The following is a 15,309-nucleotide window of genomic DNA, read 5'->3' on the forward strand; positions in this document are numbered from 1 at the left end:
TTTCATTGATTGTGAATATTACAGACAACTTTTAGTAAGTAAATCCCAAGTCAAATACTGCTTGCTCAGGAACTAGTTAATATAAACATTTTCTAATCGGGTTTTATTGATAAAAGCCACCGTAAATGTATTCTGTCACGATTTCAGCAACCTGTTGCAATTGCCTCTCCAGCCCAGTGGACATCGCCCATCTTTAGCACAACAGCTGATTGGGAAATTCGTGAGGGGTGGTGGAAATCGAGGGAGACGAAACGTAAATGTTTAAAAATGATTTAAATTAATGATTTTGCACACGACGGACTACCGACGACGGACGCGAGAATGTTCAAACGCACATTTACGGTGGTTTATCGGCCAATAAAGAGCAACTTTGTGCTGCTGCCGGACCAGTACTACGGCGTCGTATCGACCTATGTAAGTGTCCAAAAGTCCACCCGTGCGGCCGGGCGTCCAGATTAGATAAGCCAGCCAGTCGGTCAGTGAGTGGGAGATGAGATTAATCCGATTCGTTAATACTACTAGGACACGGGCTGCCTCAGTTTGCAGTACAATGGGCGCGTCCACTACGCCTCTTGGGCACCGCACGCGGGCGGCGGCGGCATCAAAGACAACGAAATTGGGATCAATGCCAGAGCGGCCAAGGAGATCGGTAAGCAGTTACTTAACAGGCGGATGTGATTTGATGTGCGAGTGCATCGGTTGCCAAAATGCCGTAAAATTGGATATTCTATTTATCGCTCTCTATATCTGTGCGGTGCATAAATTGGTCTCTTTTTGTCGTAGGTCTGCATGAGTCAAGTATGGTCAAGTGTGCGCTCATCGCTGACGTTCTCAATCTGCGCAGCGTCCACGTTACCCCCGTCTCCGCCAAAGACTGGGAGATCATTGTGAGTGATGTGATGTGCTGCGGTATGCTCTGGTGTGCTTCTCTCGTTGGCTGGTCTGGGAGTGTGTATGGCCAGCTTAAAAATAGATAGGCAATTTATATCTTAGCATTTGGCGCGGGCGTGTGCTTGCAGTGTTCACATTTGTGTGGGCATTGTTTGGCCGGCATTGCCATTGACCCCACTGGTCCGACCAGAGAAGCATCCTTGACCCTAGCATGCAAAGTGATTCTTCCATGCTTCCTTATTGACCTGAAATCTTTTCTCTGTGGCAGGAGCTGAGCAGTGAGAAGATCTCGGGCAGCGTCCTCGAGCAGACTCGCATCGTCAACTCCACGCAAATTCTGATTGTTTGGATCAACAAGTCCATGCAGGTGGCGCTGACAGTGGGTAAATATCATCGATGAAGCACACAACATTTTGCTTAAGTGTTCACTTTGCAGATCGCCTGAAACCACACACTAGCTATGGCAGAATGGACCACAACACGGAGTTGGTAGTTGCCCCCAATCTGTACAAAGGACTGACCAATGGCACGTCCAATGGCGACACCAAAGACGAGAGCCCAAAACTCGCGCGCAGCAAGACGAGTGCCCAGGTCAGGGATGAATCCATGAATGGCAAGCCGACGCCCCTCAGTCATTCCGCCACGGCGTACAACGTGAAGAATACTTTGCAGCGCAACAAGCGGCAGGATCACATGGAGCGTCTCAAGAAGGATCTGCGCAGGGAGAGCTCGCGCAGCTTCGAGTTTCGTGTGATACGCGGTCTATGGCGGGAGCAGGCCCAAGAGTCGGATGTGTATGTGAATGGCAAGCACTTGCCCGAGTTCATGGATCTGGAGCAGTTCTACTGCATGCACACGGCTGGCGACAAGGACTACTACGTGAGGGTGCGCACAATTGAGGAGGAACAGCAGGACGATCTGCCCGGAACCATTCATCCCTCCATTGAACTGAACGCCAACTTGATGAAGCTGCTGGGGATCAAGGAGCTGGAGCGGGTTGTGCTGCGGCCCAAGTCCATCGTGGTGAACTTTGTGGAGAAGATCGAGCTGTTTGCCCACAAGAAGACGCACTACAAGATCATCGAGAATGCATTTAAGCGATTTGTGATTGAGCGCACCCAATCAAAGCCTATGCTCTTCAACCAAGAAGAGGTTGTGCGGCTGGAGGACGACCTGCTGGTCACCGTTGGCATACTGCCAGAGCATTTCCGCTATTGCGTGGTCGATGCCCAGTTCTTGAAGGAGTCCAAGATCTATGCGGCCGACTTGGTGCGTCCTGTCAACGAGATCATCAAGGAGCAGCCGCCGGTCATCTCGCCGCTGAGTGTCAAGGATCTCATACGACTGCCAGAATACGACAAGATTGTGGATCTGGTGGTGCGAGAGCTGCGGATGAATCTGTGCCTGAATGCAGACAATTCCGTGATGCGGCAGTGCAATGTTCTACTGACGGGGGCCGCTGGCACGGGCAAAACGGTTCTGGTCGAGCGAATCTTGGACCAGTTGTCCCGCAAGCCGGACTACTGCTACTTCGACATATTCTACGGGTCGCGCAGCAAGGGCCGCAAGACCGAGTCCATACAGAAGGATCTACGCAACATATTCACCAGCTGCCTGCAGCATGCCCCCGCCATCGTGGTCCTCGAGAATCTCGATGTACTGGCCCATGCCGCCGGCGAGCAGTCCAGCCAGGACGGCGAGTACTACAACCGCATGGCGGATACCGTGCACCAACTGATTGTCCAGTACACCAGCAGCAATGCCATTGCCGTCATAGCCACCGTGAGTGAACTCCAGACGCTCAACAAGCGCCTCAGCTCGCCCCGGGGTCGGCATGTCTTTCAAACGGTTGCCCGCCTGCCCAGCCTGGAACGTCCCGATCGCGAGATTATACTGCGGGAGCTGTGCAGCCACATTAACATATCCCAGGAGCTCGATCTGGTAAAGTTCTCCAATCTGACGGAGGGCTATCGCAAATGTGATCTAGTGCAGTTTGTGGAGCGTGCCATCTTCTACGCCTATCGAATCAGTGAGTGCCTAATCTCGAATCGCTTATCTCTAATCCGGAAGCTCCAATTGATGATCTCCTTCACTTTCAGGCAAAACAAAGCCCCTGCTGACCAACGACCAGCTGATAGAGTCCCTGGAGCACACCAATTCCTACTGCCTGCAGGGCATCCAGAGCAATCAGAAGACTGGTAGCGATCCGGAGGCCAATGAGATGCGCGTGGAGGAGCTGCCGGGCCTGGAGTCGGTTGTTGGTGTGCTCGAGGAGGTGCTTATGTGGCCGTCAAGGGTAATGCATCAGAAGGCTGTTCCAAATCTGTAAATATTATTATATCTTGTATGCATATTGCAGTATCCAACCATCTTCAATGCTTCGCCGTTGCGCAACCAGGCCGGAGTGCTGCTGTACGGGCCGCCGGGCACGGGTAAGACCTACCTGGTGTCCCAGCTGGCCACCTCATGGAATCTGCGCATTATATCCGTCAAGGGCCCCGAATTGCTGGCCAAATACATTGGCCAGAGCGAAGAGAATGTTAGGAATCTGTTTAATCGCGCCCGCAGCGCCCGGCCCTGTGTGCTCTTCTTCGACGAGTTCGACAGCCTGGCCCCCAAGCGTGGCCACGACTCCACCGGGGTGACGGACCGCGTGGTCAACCAGCTGCTAACCGAACTGGATGGCGTGGAGGGCCTCCAGGGGGTCACCGTTATAGCAGCCACCTCTAGACCCGAACTGCTGGACCCAGCCTTGCTGAGATCGGGACGCATCGATCGTCTGGTGGAGTGCCCGCTGCCGGATGCCGTGGCCCGGGTGCGCATCTTCGAGGCCCTCAGCTCCACCTTGAGCCTGGACGAGTGCGTGGACTTTGACTGGTTTGCGGGCAGGACGGCCAATTATACTGGCGCCGATATCCAGAGCATCCTGACCTCGGCGAACATGGCTGCAGTTAAGGAGGCGCTGGCACAGTTCGGACACGAGGTAAGTGGATTATTTACATGGAATTCCATTGGCCGGAAATGGCCCTTAAGTTATGGCTAGTTCTTGGTTGCCGTCTTGGGCTAGGGCTAGAGCTAAGGCTAGTCGTGGTCGTGGAGACCTTCCGTTTCTCGGATTCGTTTCGGTTTCGTTTCGCTTCCCATCGCGCGGCAGCAAGTGCAACGAAATGTTTTCAACTATTTTTGGGTTTCTTACGTGACTGGCATCTGGATCAGGATCTATGCGGGTACCCCAGCGGGATCGCGAGTCTTCGGATGGGATTTTGGGATATCAGTCACGTAACGGATATTTCCTTATTGATATGCGATTATCGCGCATGCGCACGTACTGCAACAGCAACAGCAATAGCAATAGCAATAGCAATAGCAACATCCACCGCAGTGCAGGCCGTAAGACAATGGAAACATTTTTCTTTTGCATAAATTAAGCCGCCAAGCAAACACTCGACCCGCCACCAACACACACAAAGGAACCAAAGGGCAGAGATAATAAAGAATTTCAAAAAGACGAAGCCACCTCAAACATGCTTAGAATAAGACAAAAATAACAAGAAAGAGTGAGAGAGTGTCCCGAAGGAGAAGGAGACAACTACGGTAGTGCTGGAAGAGACTCGCAATTGGCTCAGATTGGCTTAGAATAGCCTCAGATTTGGTTTCTCAAATGACGATACATCCTTTGGGAAGTGTTTGAGCGAACCACTTCTGTAAAACAAAATAAACAAAATTAGAAGTTAGCTTGGCTTAACGGAATCTTGGCTGCCATTCCGAAAATTGTTGCCTAACTAAACAACTGTTCGAAGGATGAAGAAATATTCTTTGGAATATTGTAAAGCAGATAGAAATCTCTTTGTGGAATACCCTTAGCACAAACAATGTGCACTATGCGGGAGGAAGCGGGAGAGCGCGTGCGTGCGCGACCACCTCGAACAGGTAGCCGAGACCTCTTCCCTACCGCAAAGGATCGTAGCAAACATTGCCCAAGGTCTATCGATACGAGGTTTGGTACCGATTGCCATACTCATTCGCTCGCGGAGAGCTCTCTGGGAAGGCCTCACCTTGTATTAACACACTCTGACTCGGTGCGCCGCGCCGCGCCGCGCCGTCCGGGCAAAAGTTTCTCTTTCTGTGGCGGGCTCCTCCGCTCGATCGTTACTTTCAGTTCTTCGAGCACATTCAAGCAAATCGGTTGGCTTCGGCTTCCTCTTACTCCCACTCGGACAACGAACCACGGACAACGGACAACGAGCCACGGAATACGGTTAGTGCAACGGAAGTGCGGCCTCTCTGTGCCTTGCCCCTCTGCCTGCCCACCCCTTCTCTTCTCCTCTCTCTGTGCTGGGCTTCCGTGCCGCTCCCGTGCCTTGGAAGGGACATAAAGTTGGCAACGAAGCGGAAATGCAAGGCGCCTGGTACTCGCCTCCGCTCCCGCCCCCGCCCCAGGTCGCGGTCCCGCCAGGCAGGAGATGTTTACCCACGATTGACAGCCAAATAAAACGCAACAAAAATATTGTGACAATATCTTTCGTCGAGTTAATTTTTTTTTGTTTCTCCCCCTCGCTCGCAAATAAAAGACAAAGAACGTGATTTTTTGGTCAAAAAAGGAGGAAAAGATTTGTACGAGTGTATGCCCAATCTTTCTGACATGTCAGCAAAACAGAAACAAAAACTGAAATGATAAAAAGTAAATAACATTTTGAAGGAGAAGTGTTCCAGCAGTGGGATAAATGCAAATCATATGTCAAGTGCACCAAAAATAATTAAAACCAAACATAAGCAAAATAACCCAAAGGCATAAAGACAAAAAAAGTCCCTACCAAAAAAAAAGAGAATATATTCGAGATGAGTTTTTGAAGTAAAGAAATAAATTTTAAAAAATCTTTTTTTTTTGTTGCTATTTATATCATTAAAAAATATAAAATAAAGCAAACAATACATAAATGAAGAAGAAATAAGACAATAAAATAGTAGAAACAATATGTTGTAATACTATAATAAGTTTCCGCATGGACATCTTCATCAAAAGCAAATCAATTATCAATACAAAATCTGAATAGTATTTTAAAGTCATCAACCACAAAAGACAACAAATTTCCATTTCCATTTGCCAACTATTTCCAAATTGAGACTTTTGCAAAAAGAAATACATAATATTAATATGCAAAATGTCAAGTGACAAATCGGCCAAGCCACCTTAATCTGTTCTTCCCCTGGCCCACAGAGAGACCCCATCGAAATGTCAAGTAGGGAATGCGCGAGATTCATGCGCTTGATAATAATTCATACGATAAAAAGGTGTTAGCCAAACGTTTTTGGCCATGTGTGTGGCGGCGGCTTCCAATCGAACAATATTGAATGACTGACAAACTGAGTAGAGAAAAAAAAAACAACGAAATAAGAGAAATAATCAGAAATACTTCAAACACATCGAACGCGTATTTGGCAACAAATGGGAGAAAAAGGAATTGAATAAATTAAAATCTGCGACGCGTGTGCATACACATGCGAGTACATACATATATATACTCGGTCGGACACGATCCGTTGCTGAAGCAGCTAAGAAAACAGCCACAATTACTGGTAGCACTACCAATAATAGAAACAAATGCCACTACGATGACAATGACAGTAGCAACAACGGTTGTCGCATTTCATTAACGGCACAGTGGCTCGGGATTCAGTTGTTTAATGTATATTTTATCACAGATTCATGATCACATAATATGGTATATAGTCGATATCGAAAAATGATTGAGCTATAAGTTCTGATCTATAATATCTCGCTATTGTAAGATCTACTCTCCACGACTACCTCTACAAAGGTGGGATATTGCTTGCCGCTAAAAGGTATTTAGACGCAAGGACTGAACCTTATAGCACATTATAATTATGTGGCCTAAAACCAGATGGTTAGCTTACAATGATTCAATACATATGAAAACATGCGAATATTTTTGAAGATTTAATTGCTTCAAAGGTTCAATAATCGTTAATTGTTCATTGATTGAATAAACGAATCGGAATTCCGCTGACTTCGGCATCTAAATATTATGCATTCCCCACTACGGTATTTTCAAAAATTCTATGATGTTTAGCATGTCATTTTGGAATCATTAAATATGATGTATTAATTTGTTTGAAAAAGCACATGATTATTTGTGCAGATGAACATGCAAGCGACTGAAATTTCGAATCAATATATACATATATGGTATATTTTGTTAAGCAGACTTTCTTTGTAGTTGCTAATAACTTGTGCTATTTAAAGTACCATAACATGCATTTGATCTGCAGAGCATTCCCCAGTCGCTGCAGTCGTCGATTCCTGTTGATTTCATGGCATCATTTGGGAATTTCTCAATTGAAGTTTGCGAATCTTTAGCACCTTTATTGTTTGATTTGCAAATGCATGCACAATAAATAGAAATAGATAGAGAGATAGATAGTATACACAAATATACTATGTGTTGATAGATAGAAATAGCTGGAACCACTGTGTCTAGTTGGTGCTGAATGAGCTCAACAAATTTGTGGGCTGATTTTCTAACCGTTCGTCTTTGGTTGAATGGAAATGAAAGAAGCGCACGCCAAAACCATTACATGTACCACAGCAACGGGGTACCAGTCAGCCAGTCGAAGCGCATTTGGCCAATGTCGAATATAGACAAGCTATAATGGGGGCTCTCTTTGGGAGTGGGACATGGGAGTGGGACTTGGGACTTGGGAGTAGGAGTGCGAGTGGGAGGGAATGAGCGACTGTGTCCGGCAATTCAGTTGGATACCAAGACCACGTCGTCTTTGAGCTCATTACGGAGGCATGGCACATAATCTTCGTTGTTTTTTGCTGCTGCTTCTCCCCTTTGGATTTTTGCATATTGAGCCTCGAGTGTGCGCCGCGCGGGCAATAAAATATTAAACAATAATAATAAATAAATAAAATGACACAGAGAGGGAGAGAGAGAGAGAGAGCGAGCGAGAGGATGGAGAGATTTGGCAATACTCTTCGATCCGATCCACTTATATATACCACTTACATATGTACTTGTACACTCGTTTAGCTGCTGTTGAACTCAAGAGAACCCACTTGAGGCCATGGCAAAACTGCTGATCACGCTGATGATCATTGGGATCGGCTATGCAGCGCCGCCGAATGCCTGCGATCTCAGCCAGCATCGCTGCCTCATCGATGTTACCGCGGAGGGGGGCGGCACAAAGCTGTGGCATGTGCCCTCCGATGTCGACATAACCCTGCAGTGCTTCCGTCAGCAGGCCAGATGGTTCTTTCAGGACAGGCCCCTGTACAACGGCACCTTCCTGCGACTGGAGCGGGTCCAGTCCAGACATTCGGGGAGCTACGGCTGTGTAGACAGCCTGAATCGGTGGCTGAATGTCACTTTGAAAATTGGCTCCCCCAAGGAGCAGGCTGACAACGACATTGCCAGCTTCGCCAAGGTGGATCCACATCCGACACCCCAGCAAATTCCCAGCGGCAGCTCGGACACGGATCTCTTTTTCCAACCACTGAATGTGAGCCTTAGCCTTCCACAAATGGCCCAGAGATTGCCCGATTCCGTCCAGCGCACGGCGGGCGGCCTCTTCCAGTTAAGCTGCAGCCCCTTGAAGCTGGATGCCGTGGGAGTGAACATATCCTGGCTGCACAACGACACGCAGGTGCTTGGCGGTCGGGGCCGCATCAAGCTCAAGAGATGGTCCCTGACTGTGGGTCTGCTGCAGCCCGAGGATGCCGGCACCTATCGCTGCCAGCTGTGCTCCGTCCAGGGCTGTACCGGCAGCAATCCCACCCAGCTGGAGGTGACGAGTCGCATCCACACGGCCCCAGTCCTGCGACCGGGCTATCCCCGGAATGTCAGCACCGCCCTGAGCGACACGGTCAACTTCCAGTGCCCGCTGGAGGACTCCCAGCTGCAGCCGCAAATCAAGTGGCTCCACCAGGAGATCGGTGGCAGCATACAGCTGTTGGTGGAGCGCCTTAAGGAGCAGTCGCAGGATCTGCCGCCGGATGTGCAGCAATTGCCCACCATCAAGGACGAGCCGGAGGTGCTGCGCCTGGGGCATGTCCAGTTTGAGGATGCCGGCTGGTACATCTGCATCGCCGAGAACCAAGTTGGACGCACTGTGGGTGCGGCCTATCTGGAACTGCACACCGCCCTGAGCACTAGCACGATGCGGGTGGACACCACAGCGAGCACCACCACCACAACGTCCCTGCGCGCCAACACCCTGGACACAGATGATGAGGCGGATGATGCTGCCGGTGATGCGACAGCCGGGGAGCGTCCGCCGGTGTTCAAGAAGCAGCTAGAGCGCCTGCAGCACTCGGTGGCCGGCAAGACGATCACCCTCTCCTGTCCAGTGGCCGGAAATGCCAGCATCACCTGGACTCGGGACAGCAAGCCCCTAAAGCGGCGCGAAGGCAGCTATGTCCTGAAGAAGTGGAAGCTGCTTATCGACGATGCCACCTCCGACGACTCGGGGATCTACACTTGCCAGGTGTGCAACGGCCGCGGCTGCATCAAGTTCGATTTCAGTGTCGAGATCAACGATCGCTTCCGCGCCCCTCCGATCATCATGGTGCCCCAGAACCAGACAGTGCAGGTGAATGGGAGCGTGACTATGGAGTGCTCGGTACTGTCCGATCTGAACCCCACCGTTCGATGGATCCGAGTAGTGCCCAGGAATCGATCGGAGGCGGGCAGTCGCGTGGAGTCGGCGACGGCTGCGTCGGAAGATGCGGACGTTGTGCAGATCCCATTGAACACCACACTGGACCAGGAGCATATCCTGCAGCTGAACAATGTCACCCACGATCATGAGGGATGGTACACCTGTACCTCCTCCACTACGCTGGGGACCAGCAACTCCAGCGTGTATCTGCGCGTGGTGGACTATTCGCCGCACATGAAGGTGTACGCCCTGCTGCACAGCCATCCCTTGGGCTTCACTGTGGCCGCCGTCATGATCGTGGCCTTGTTCCTGCTAGGCAGCGCCTTCATCGTGTACATGCTGCGCCGCCTGAGGCGCGAGAAGCTGCTGAAGCATCGCATCGAGACGGTGCATCAGTGGACCAAAAAGGTTATTATCTATCGGCCGGCCAGCGCGGAGGGCAGCTCCTGTTCCGCTGGCGATCTTCAGATGCCGGTGATCAAGATCGAGAAGCAGAGAACCACCTTCTCCACAACCGGTCCGGGCAGTGCCGATTCCTCGCAGGGCTTCAACGAGTACGAGTTCCCGCTGGACTCCAACTGGGAGATTCCCAGGCAACAATTGTCGTTGGGCTCCATACTGGGCGAGGGCGCCTTCGGCCGGGTGGTGATGGCCGAGGCCGAGGGCCTGCCACGTAGCCCCAACATGGCCGAGACCATCGTGGCCGTCAAGATGGTAAAGGAGGAGCACACGGACGCGGACATGGCCAGCCTGGTGCGGGAAATGGAGGTCATGAAGATGATTGGCAAGCACATCAACATTATTAATCTGCTCGGCTGCTGCAGCCAGGGAGGGCCCCTCTGGGTCATCGTCGAGTTCGCGCCCCACGGCAATCTCAAGGATTTCCTCAAGCAGAATCGGCCGGGAGCACCGCAGCGGCGCAGCGACAGCGATGGGTATCTGGATGACAAGCCACTGATGCCGCAGCAGCATCTGGGGGAGAAGGAGCTGACCAAGTTCGCCTTTCAAATCGCCCGCGGCATGGAGTATCTGGCCTCGCGACGGGTAGGTTGATTGTCTTCGCAGAGAGATTGTCGTACATTTCATTTGGAACTCCCTTTTGTAGTGCATTCATCGCGATCTGGCAGCCCGAAATGTGCTCGTCAGCGATGGCTATGTAATGAAGATAGCCGACTTTGGCCTGGCCAGAGACATTCAGGACACAGACTACTACAGGAAGAACACCAACGGACGACTGCCCATCAAGTGGATGGCTCCCGAGTCGCTGCAGGAAAAGAAGTACGACTCACAGAGCGATGTGTGGAGCTATGGTGTGCTGCTGTGGGAGATCATGACCTACGGAGAGCAGCCCTATCCGCAAATCATGTCCGCCGAGGAGCTTTACAGCTATCTGATCACGGGGCAGCGCATGGAGAAGCCGTCCAAGTGCTCGCTCAACATCTACGTGGTGATGCGGCAGTGCTGGCACTTTGAGTCGTGTGCCAGGCCCACGTTCTCGGAGCTGGTGGAGAGCTTCGATGGAATACTGCAGCAGGCGAGCAGCAATCCCAACGATGCTTACCTGGATGTATCCATGTCCATGCTGGAGACACCGCCCTCGTCAGGGGATGAGGACGATAGCTCTGAAACAGAAACATTCCGAGAGACTTTACCGCTTAGATATCAATATACGTATAAGTTTAACTAGAACTAGAACTAGAACTAGAAATACTCGTAGGCACAACCGCAACCAAGAACTTCCAGCGAGTTAATAAAATCCCATCGATATTACCCATCCTATCCCATCGAGTACTTCCCGCAGGATTAATCAACTTTCATTCCCTCCTACCCATAGAAATTGCCAAAGAAAATATCGCTGAAGCAGAAGCATCTGATCGAGTCCTTCCAAACCACTCGGCCCTCACTAAGCGCCTCCGATGTGGCCAAATATCACAAAACGTGAGTAGCTTTTGCATAATTTTGTCACCTCAACATTAGTTAATGTTTCAATCCTTTATAGTTATACCCGTTTCACCAATAAGGAGAAGAGCTCGAGGGAGTTTGTGGCTAAGCGCGCTACTTTGGCTTAAAGACAAAGACTAAATTAGCATAGAACTCTGTTTATCTTTAACTGTATTTTTTTGTATCTTTGTACATGGAGTGAGGCGCAAGTATTTGGGTTTTGTATATTTAACACATTTTTTTTTCTTCTTGTTGAGGCAATAAAACGAATTTTGTTTAAAGAATGAGAAAGGATCCATCCACGACATTTATTATTCCCCGCATGCCCATAGTATCGAGAATTGGAACAAGCCAGCTCTGAAAGGTCAATGAATCTCGTCTGAGGCAATCTTATCTGTCGCTGACATTGGCTCGGCTTTAAATATATAGAAAGAACATTCTCGTGTATATTTTGAGTGCAGATTCCAACCGAATGATCAGTAACTAGCGAAATGCTGCGTTTGACACTCGTTTGGCTCTGTTGTCTCGCCCTCTGTGGTGGCTGGAGCCGCAGCCTGCCACTGTGGCGGAATCGAGAGCCTGAAGATCTCATAGAGAAACCGACTCAACAGGGGGAGCGTCAACGTTTCCTGCTCGATTTGCTGCTTCAAGTGCACAAACCTTTGCTCCATCAAGAGCTGATAGCCATGGGTAGTCGTCTCAACCAGGAACCAAGTGATTACCAAGAGGCGAGTATGAAAGTCAGAAGTAATGAAGTCAAAAGTTACAAGTTAACTTCTCCTACAGGGTGCCATGCTGCGTCTCAAAGACTTCCTGGATAGTGTGCATGAGAATAAAGTCCCGCGACCCTTTGGAATCTTCAGTCAGCTGGATAAGAAGATGCCCGAGCACCTGTTCGGCGTCTATCGGTTTCTGGCCCTCGCCACGGATTGGTACTCATTCCAGCGGAACGCATGCTATGCCAGAATACACTTTCATCCCATTCTGTTTGTGAATGCTTTACAATTGGCAGTGGAGGAACGGGAGGACACTAAGGACTTGAGACTGCCAGCCATGTATGAAGTGCTGCCGCAGCTGTACTTCGAAAAGGAGGTGATACTGGCTGCCGAGGAGGTGGTCTGGCAGCAATTAATTCCCACCAGGACTGTGAGTCCCAAGTGCAGTTGGATGGACATCCTCCGGGGGTGTCACAGTTACAGGCGACCGTTGGACAAAGAGGAACTAATGCCGGCGGATCCAGTAGTCATCGACGATGAGAGGAAAGTGGCCCATCTCAGCTTTGATGTGCAGCTGAACTCTTACTGGAACAATCTGGTTAATCGGTTGATTATCTCAATGGAGGAGTGGAAGGAGTCGGAAGGGCATCAGCGGATTATTGACGGGGATCGACTGATGGCATTTAGGGGAGCCACCGATGAACTCCGATTTGGATATCAATCACAGAATGGATTATATTCTAAGTTCCCTCAGTTATTTTACTACTGTATCGAGCAATTCGTGGCGGCCTCAATGATGGAAGACGTTGCCACAGGCCAAAGATCAATGGAGCTGATTGATCCTCCGCTAATCACAACCGGGGGTGTTCCCTTTAAGGCCACTTCCATGGACAAAGAAGGTGTGAGCCGTCTTCTTAGCCTTATTATTGAAAATCTGCAGGCACAGATCAACGATGCAGTGAGCAACGACTTCAATTCTTCTGACAATATCTTTGTTGCTCAGCATTTGGTGACCTCGAGGTATCTATCTATCTGTCGGGACTTGAGTCTGGCCATAAATGATCGTGCGACAAGTCAACCCAACATGCTGGGGTTGGCCACAGCCAACCTGAGAGATCCCATCTTTCGATCACTGCTCTTTCGCCTGAATAGGCTGGTGTCTAGCTATGAAGTGCCAGCGCCCTCCGGCAGTCCGTTGCAGAAGCCATCATTGGAAGCGATTTCTTTCAGTCGGATGAACACATTTGAACAGATTGTCGACACGGATCTCATCAATCTAATGGACCAACAGCTGCTTCAAACGCAGCGTAATAACTTGAAATCTTTACAACGTCGTCTTGTGGCCCGTCAACGTCGTCTCAATCATGGCAACTTTCATATAGCCCTTGAGGTGTCAGCTCCAGCCGAGATGTTGGTACAAACAGACCTCTATCTGGCTCTTCGGAATCAGTCAAGGCCACGACTGCATCTGGATGGGTTTGTCAGCTCTTTGAGAAAGGGAATCAACGTATTCCAACGAAATTTTTCATCATCCTCGTATGGAAGTAGTCCCACAGTCAGTGAGCTCTATGAGACCAATTTCCGAACTTCAGATGGTACCCGCTCTTATGGGCTTCCTTCACATCTCCGGGTGCCACGGGGAACAGGAGAGGGCCTGAAACTTCAATTGATCATAGAGCTTACTGAACCAGGCCTAGAAAATGAGTGGTCTGGGGCTATGCTGCACAAGGCGGCCAGGGATGTGGTAATCTTTCATCATTAAGCAATGAACGATTAATCTGTAATATATGCTAAGTGTTTGTTAATGAATTGAATGCCAAATAAACTCCATCTCACACCTATTTGAGGCCAAACGGATCTACATGTAAGGACAATGGGACTGAGGCGTATTAATGTAGTTTTCCGGGCACGCACACGTTTCGAATTAAAATTGGGTGATGGCAGGAGACAATAACTATTCGATACAAGCATATTTTAATGAACATGGGTACAGTGAAAACCTCCTCGGCCTAAACACAAAATGTCAGACATGTCATTCAGTTAACTGGTTTCAAAGCATCGAAACATCCGCAAAAGTTGAAAATATTTATTTAACCTTCTCCCATGATGATCTCCAATTTGTTCAGTAAACAAAACACACACACACACACATGCTACACACAAATATCCGCTATCCTTACAGTTCGAAAATCAAATAAAATGTCTGACAAAATGGTGCAATAAGTGGAGGAAGAGGGCCCAAAGATAGACTCGGAACTAGAATGAGAACGGTTTATTATACGCGTGTGAATGCGATGACAACAAAAAGGCATAATAGTAAAATTAAATGTGTCTATTATGCCAGCCAATACAATGCACACATAAAACCGCACTCGCACAGATTCACACACACACACACACACACACACACCCACAACCATACTCGTACTCTCCCAGGAGCCACACAATCATTTGGCAGACAAGAAGCGTTTAAGGAAGGATGTGTTGCTTAGAGGAACCAAGACCAAGTGGTTTGGGGGCGAGGCTGTTCCTGCGGATGGTTTGTCGGTGGCACATAACCGTATACCCCTACCCGTACCCGTACGTATACGCATAAAAACAAATGCACACAATACCAGCAACAACAGAGGCAACGATTTCATTCAATTCCCTCTACAAAAAGCTGGCAAAAGCAGAGGGAGAGAGAGAAAGAGAGACATGCTCGTTCTCATCAACTAGAAGGAAGGCCTTCGGTCTGTGTTTGGTCTGGTTGTGGGTGGGTGGTCGGTCTGGGTATGGAAATGGTTTGCCCGGAGAGGAGAGTCCTGGGCGTGTTTGTTCCTAGATAAGCGCAATAATATGCACGTATTTTACGCCAACTTACACACACCGCCTCCCTCCCCCATTTATATTCCCATCCATCCCATCAGAGTCCTTGCTTTCATCATCAACCTCCCCCTCGGTGAAGTGAGCATTTTCTAAGAATGCGCAAATTTAAATGCGAATTGTTTTCACTTTGTTGCCTTCGTCGCTTTGCCTAATTGACTTTGTGCCACGCCTTGCCATGCCTTGCCTTCCCTTTCAGCCATTTCCCTCCGAA

At 49.4% G+C, this 15,309-nt stretch overlaps 3 protein-coding genes across 4 annotated transcripts; all 3 read left to right on the top strand.

Moving 5' to 3' along the window:
* The first annotated feature begins 172 nt into the window (after positions 1 to 172).
* On the top strand, positions 173 to 11,808 carry Pex1 (peroxin 1). Of its 2 annotated transcripts, XM_002134893.3 has the most exons (9): positions 173 to 414; positions 523 to 649; positions 784 to 887; positions 1,160 to 1,274; positions 1,328 to 2,920; positions 2,991 to 3,187; positions 3,251 to 3,874; positions 11,408 to 11,511; positions 11,573 to 11,808. In XM_002134893.3, the coding sequence occupies exons 1-9, from the start codon at positions 322 to 324 to the stop codon at positions 11,640 to 11,642; spliced, it is 3,027 nt and encodes a 1,008-aa protein (XP_002134929.3). In that variant the 5' UTR covers positions 173 to 321; the 3' UTR covers positions 11,643 to 11,808. The 2 variants fall into 2 exon arrangements, with proteins under 2 accessions (XP_002134929.3, XP_033238914.1); XM_033383023.1 differs by lacking the exons at positions 173 to 414; positions 523 to 649; positions 784 to 887 and having other exon boundaries at positions 1,160 to 1,270.
* Positions 4,705 to 11,343, top strand: btl (breathless). The gene is made up of 3 exons (XM_015187419.2): positions 4,705 to 5,149; positions 7,947 to 10,617; positions 10,679 to 11,343. Exons 2-3 carry the CDS (start codon positions 7,981 to 7,983, stop codon positions 11,258 to 11,260), a joined length of 3,219 nt encoding a protein of 1,072 aa, XP_015042905.2. The 5' UTR covers positions 4,705 to 5,149; positions 7,947 to 7,980; the 3' UTR covers positions 11,261 to 11,343.
* Positions 11,809 to 11,983: 175 nt separating the features above from the next.
* Positions 11,984 to 14,109, top strand: LOC4813011 (fat-body protein 1). Its single transcript, XM_001353508.4, has 2 exons — positions 11,984 to 12,242; positions 12,301 to 14,109. Exons 1-2 carry the CDS (start codon positions 12,006 to 12,008, stop codon positions 13,990 to 13,992), a joined length of 1,929 nt encoding a protein of 642 aa, XP_001353544.4. The 5' UTR covers positions 11,984 to 12,005; the 3' UTR covers positions 13,993 to 14,109.
* Positions 14,110 to 15,309: the final 1,200 nt, after the last annotated feature.

The sequence above is a fragment of the Drosophila pseudoobscura genome, chromosome X (assembly GCF_009870125.1).
Source record: "Drosophila pseudoobscura strain MV-25-SWS-2005 chromosome X, UCI_Dpse_MV25, whole genome shotgun sequence".
Classification (NCBI taxonomy): domain Eukaryota; kingdom Metazoa; phylum Arthropoda; class Insecta; order Diptera; family Drosophilidae; genus Drosophila; species Drosophila pseudoobscura.

Excerpts from the sequence above, each read along its gene's own strand:
- LOC4813011 (XM_001353508.4), top strand. The coding sequence starts at position 12,006 with ATGCTGCGTTTGACACTCGTTTGGCTCTGTTGTCTCGCCCTCTGTGGT. Across the intron at positions 12,243-12,300 it reads AACCAAGTGATTACCAAGAG|GGTGCCATGCTGCGTCTCAA; the intron begins GCGAGTATGAAA and ends CTTCTCCTACAG.
- Pex1 (XM_002134893.3), top strand. The coding sequence starts at position 322 with ATGTTCAAACGCACATTTACGGTGGTTTATCGGCCAATAAAGAGCAAC. Across the intron at positions 1,275-1,327 it reads GCAGGTGGCGCTGACAGTGG|ATCGCCTGAAACCACACACT; the intron begins GTAAATATCATC and ends TTCACTTTGCAG. Across the intron at positions 11,512-11,572 it reads GTGGCCAAATATCACAAAAC|TTATACCCGTTTCACCAATA; the intron begins GTGAGTAGCTTT and ends AATCCTTTATAG.
- btl (XM_015187419.2), top strand. The coding sequence starts at position 7,981 with ATGGCAAAACTGCTGATCACGCTGATGATCATTGGGATCGGCTATGCA. Across the intron at positions 10,618-10,678 it reads AGTATCTGGCCTCGCGACGG|TGCATTCATCGCGATCTGGC; the intron begins GTAGGTTGATTG and ends TCCCTTTTGTAG.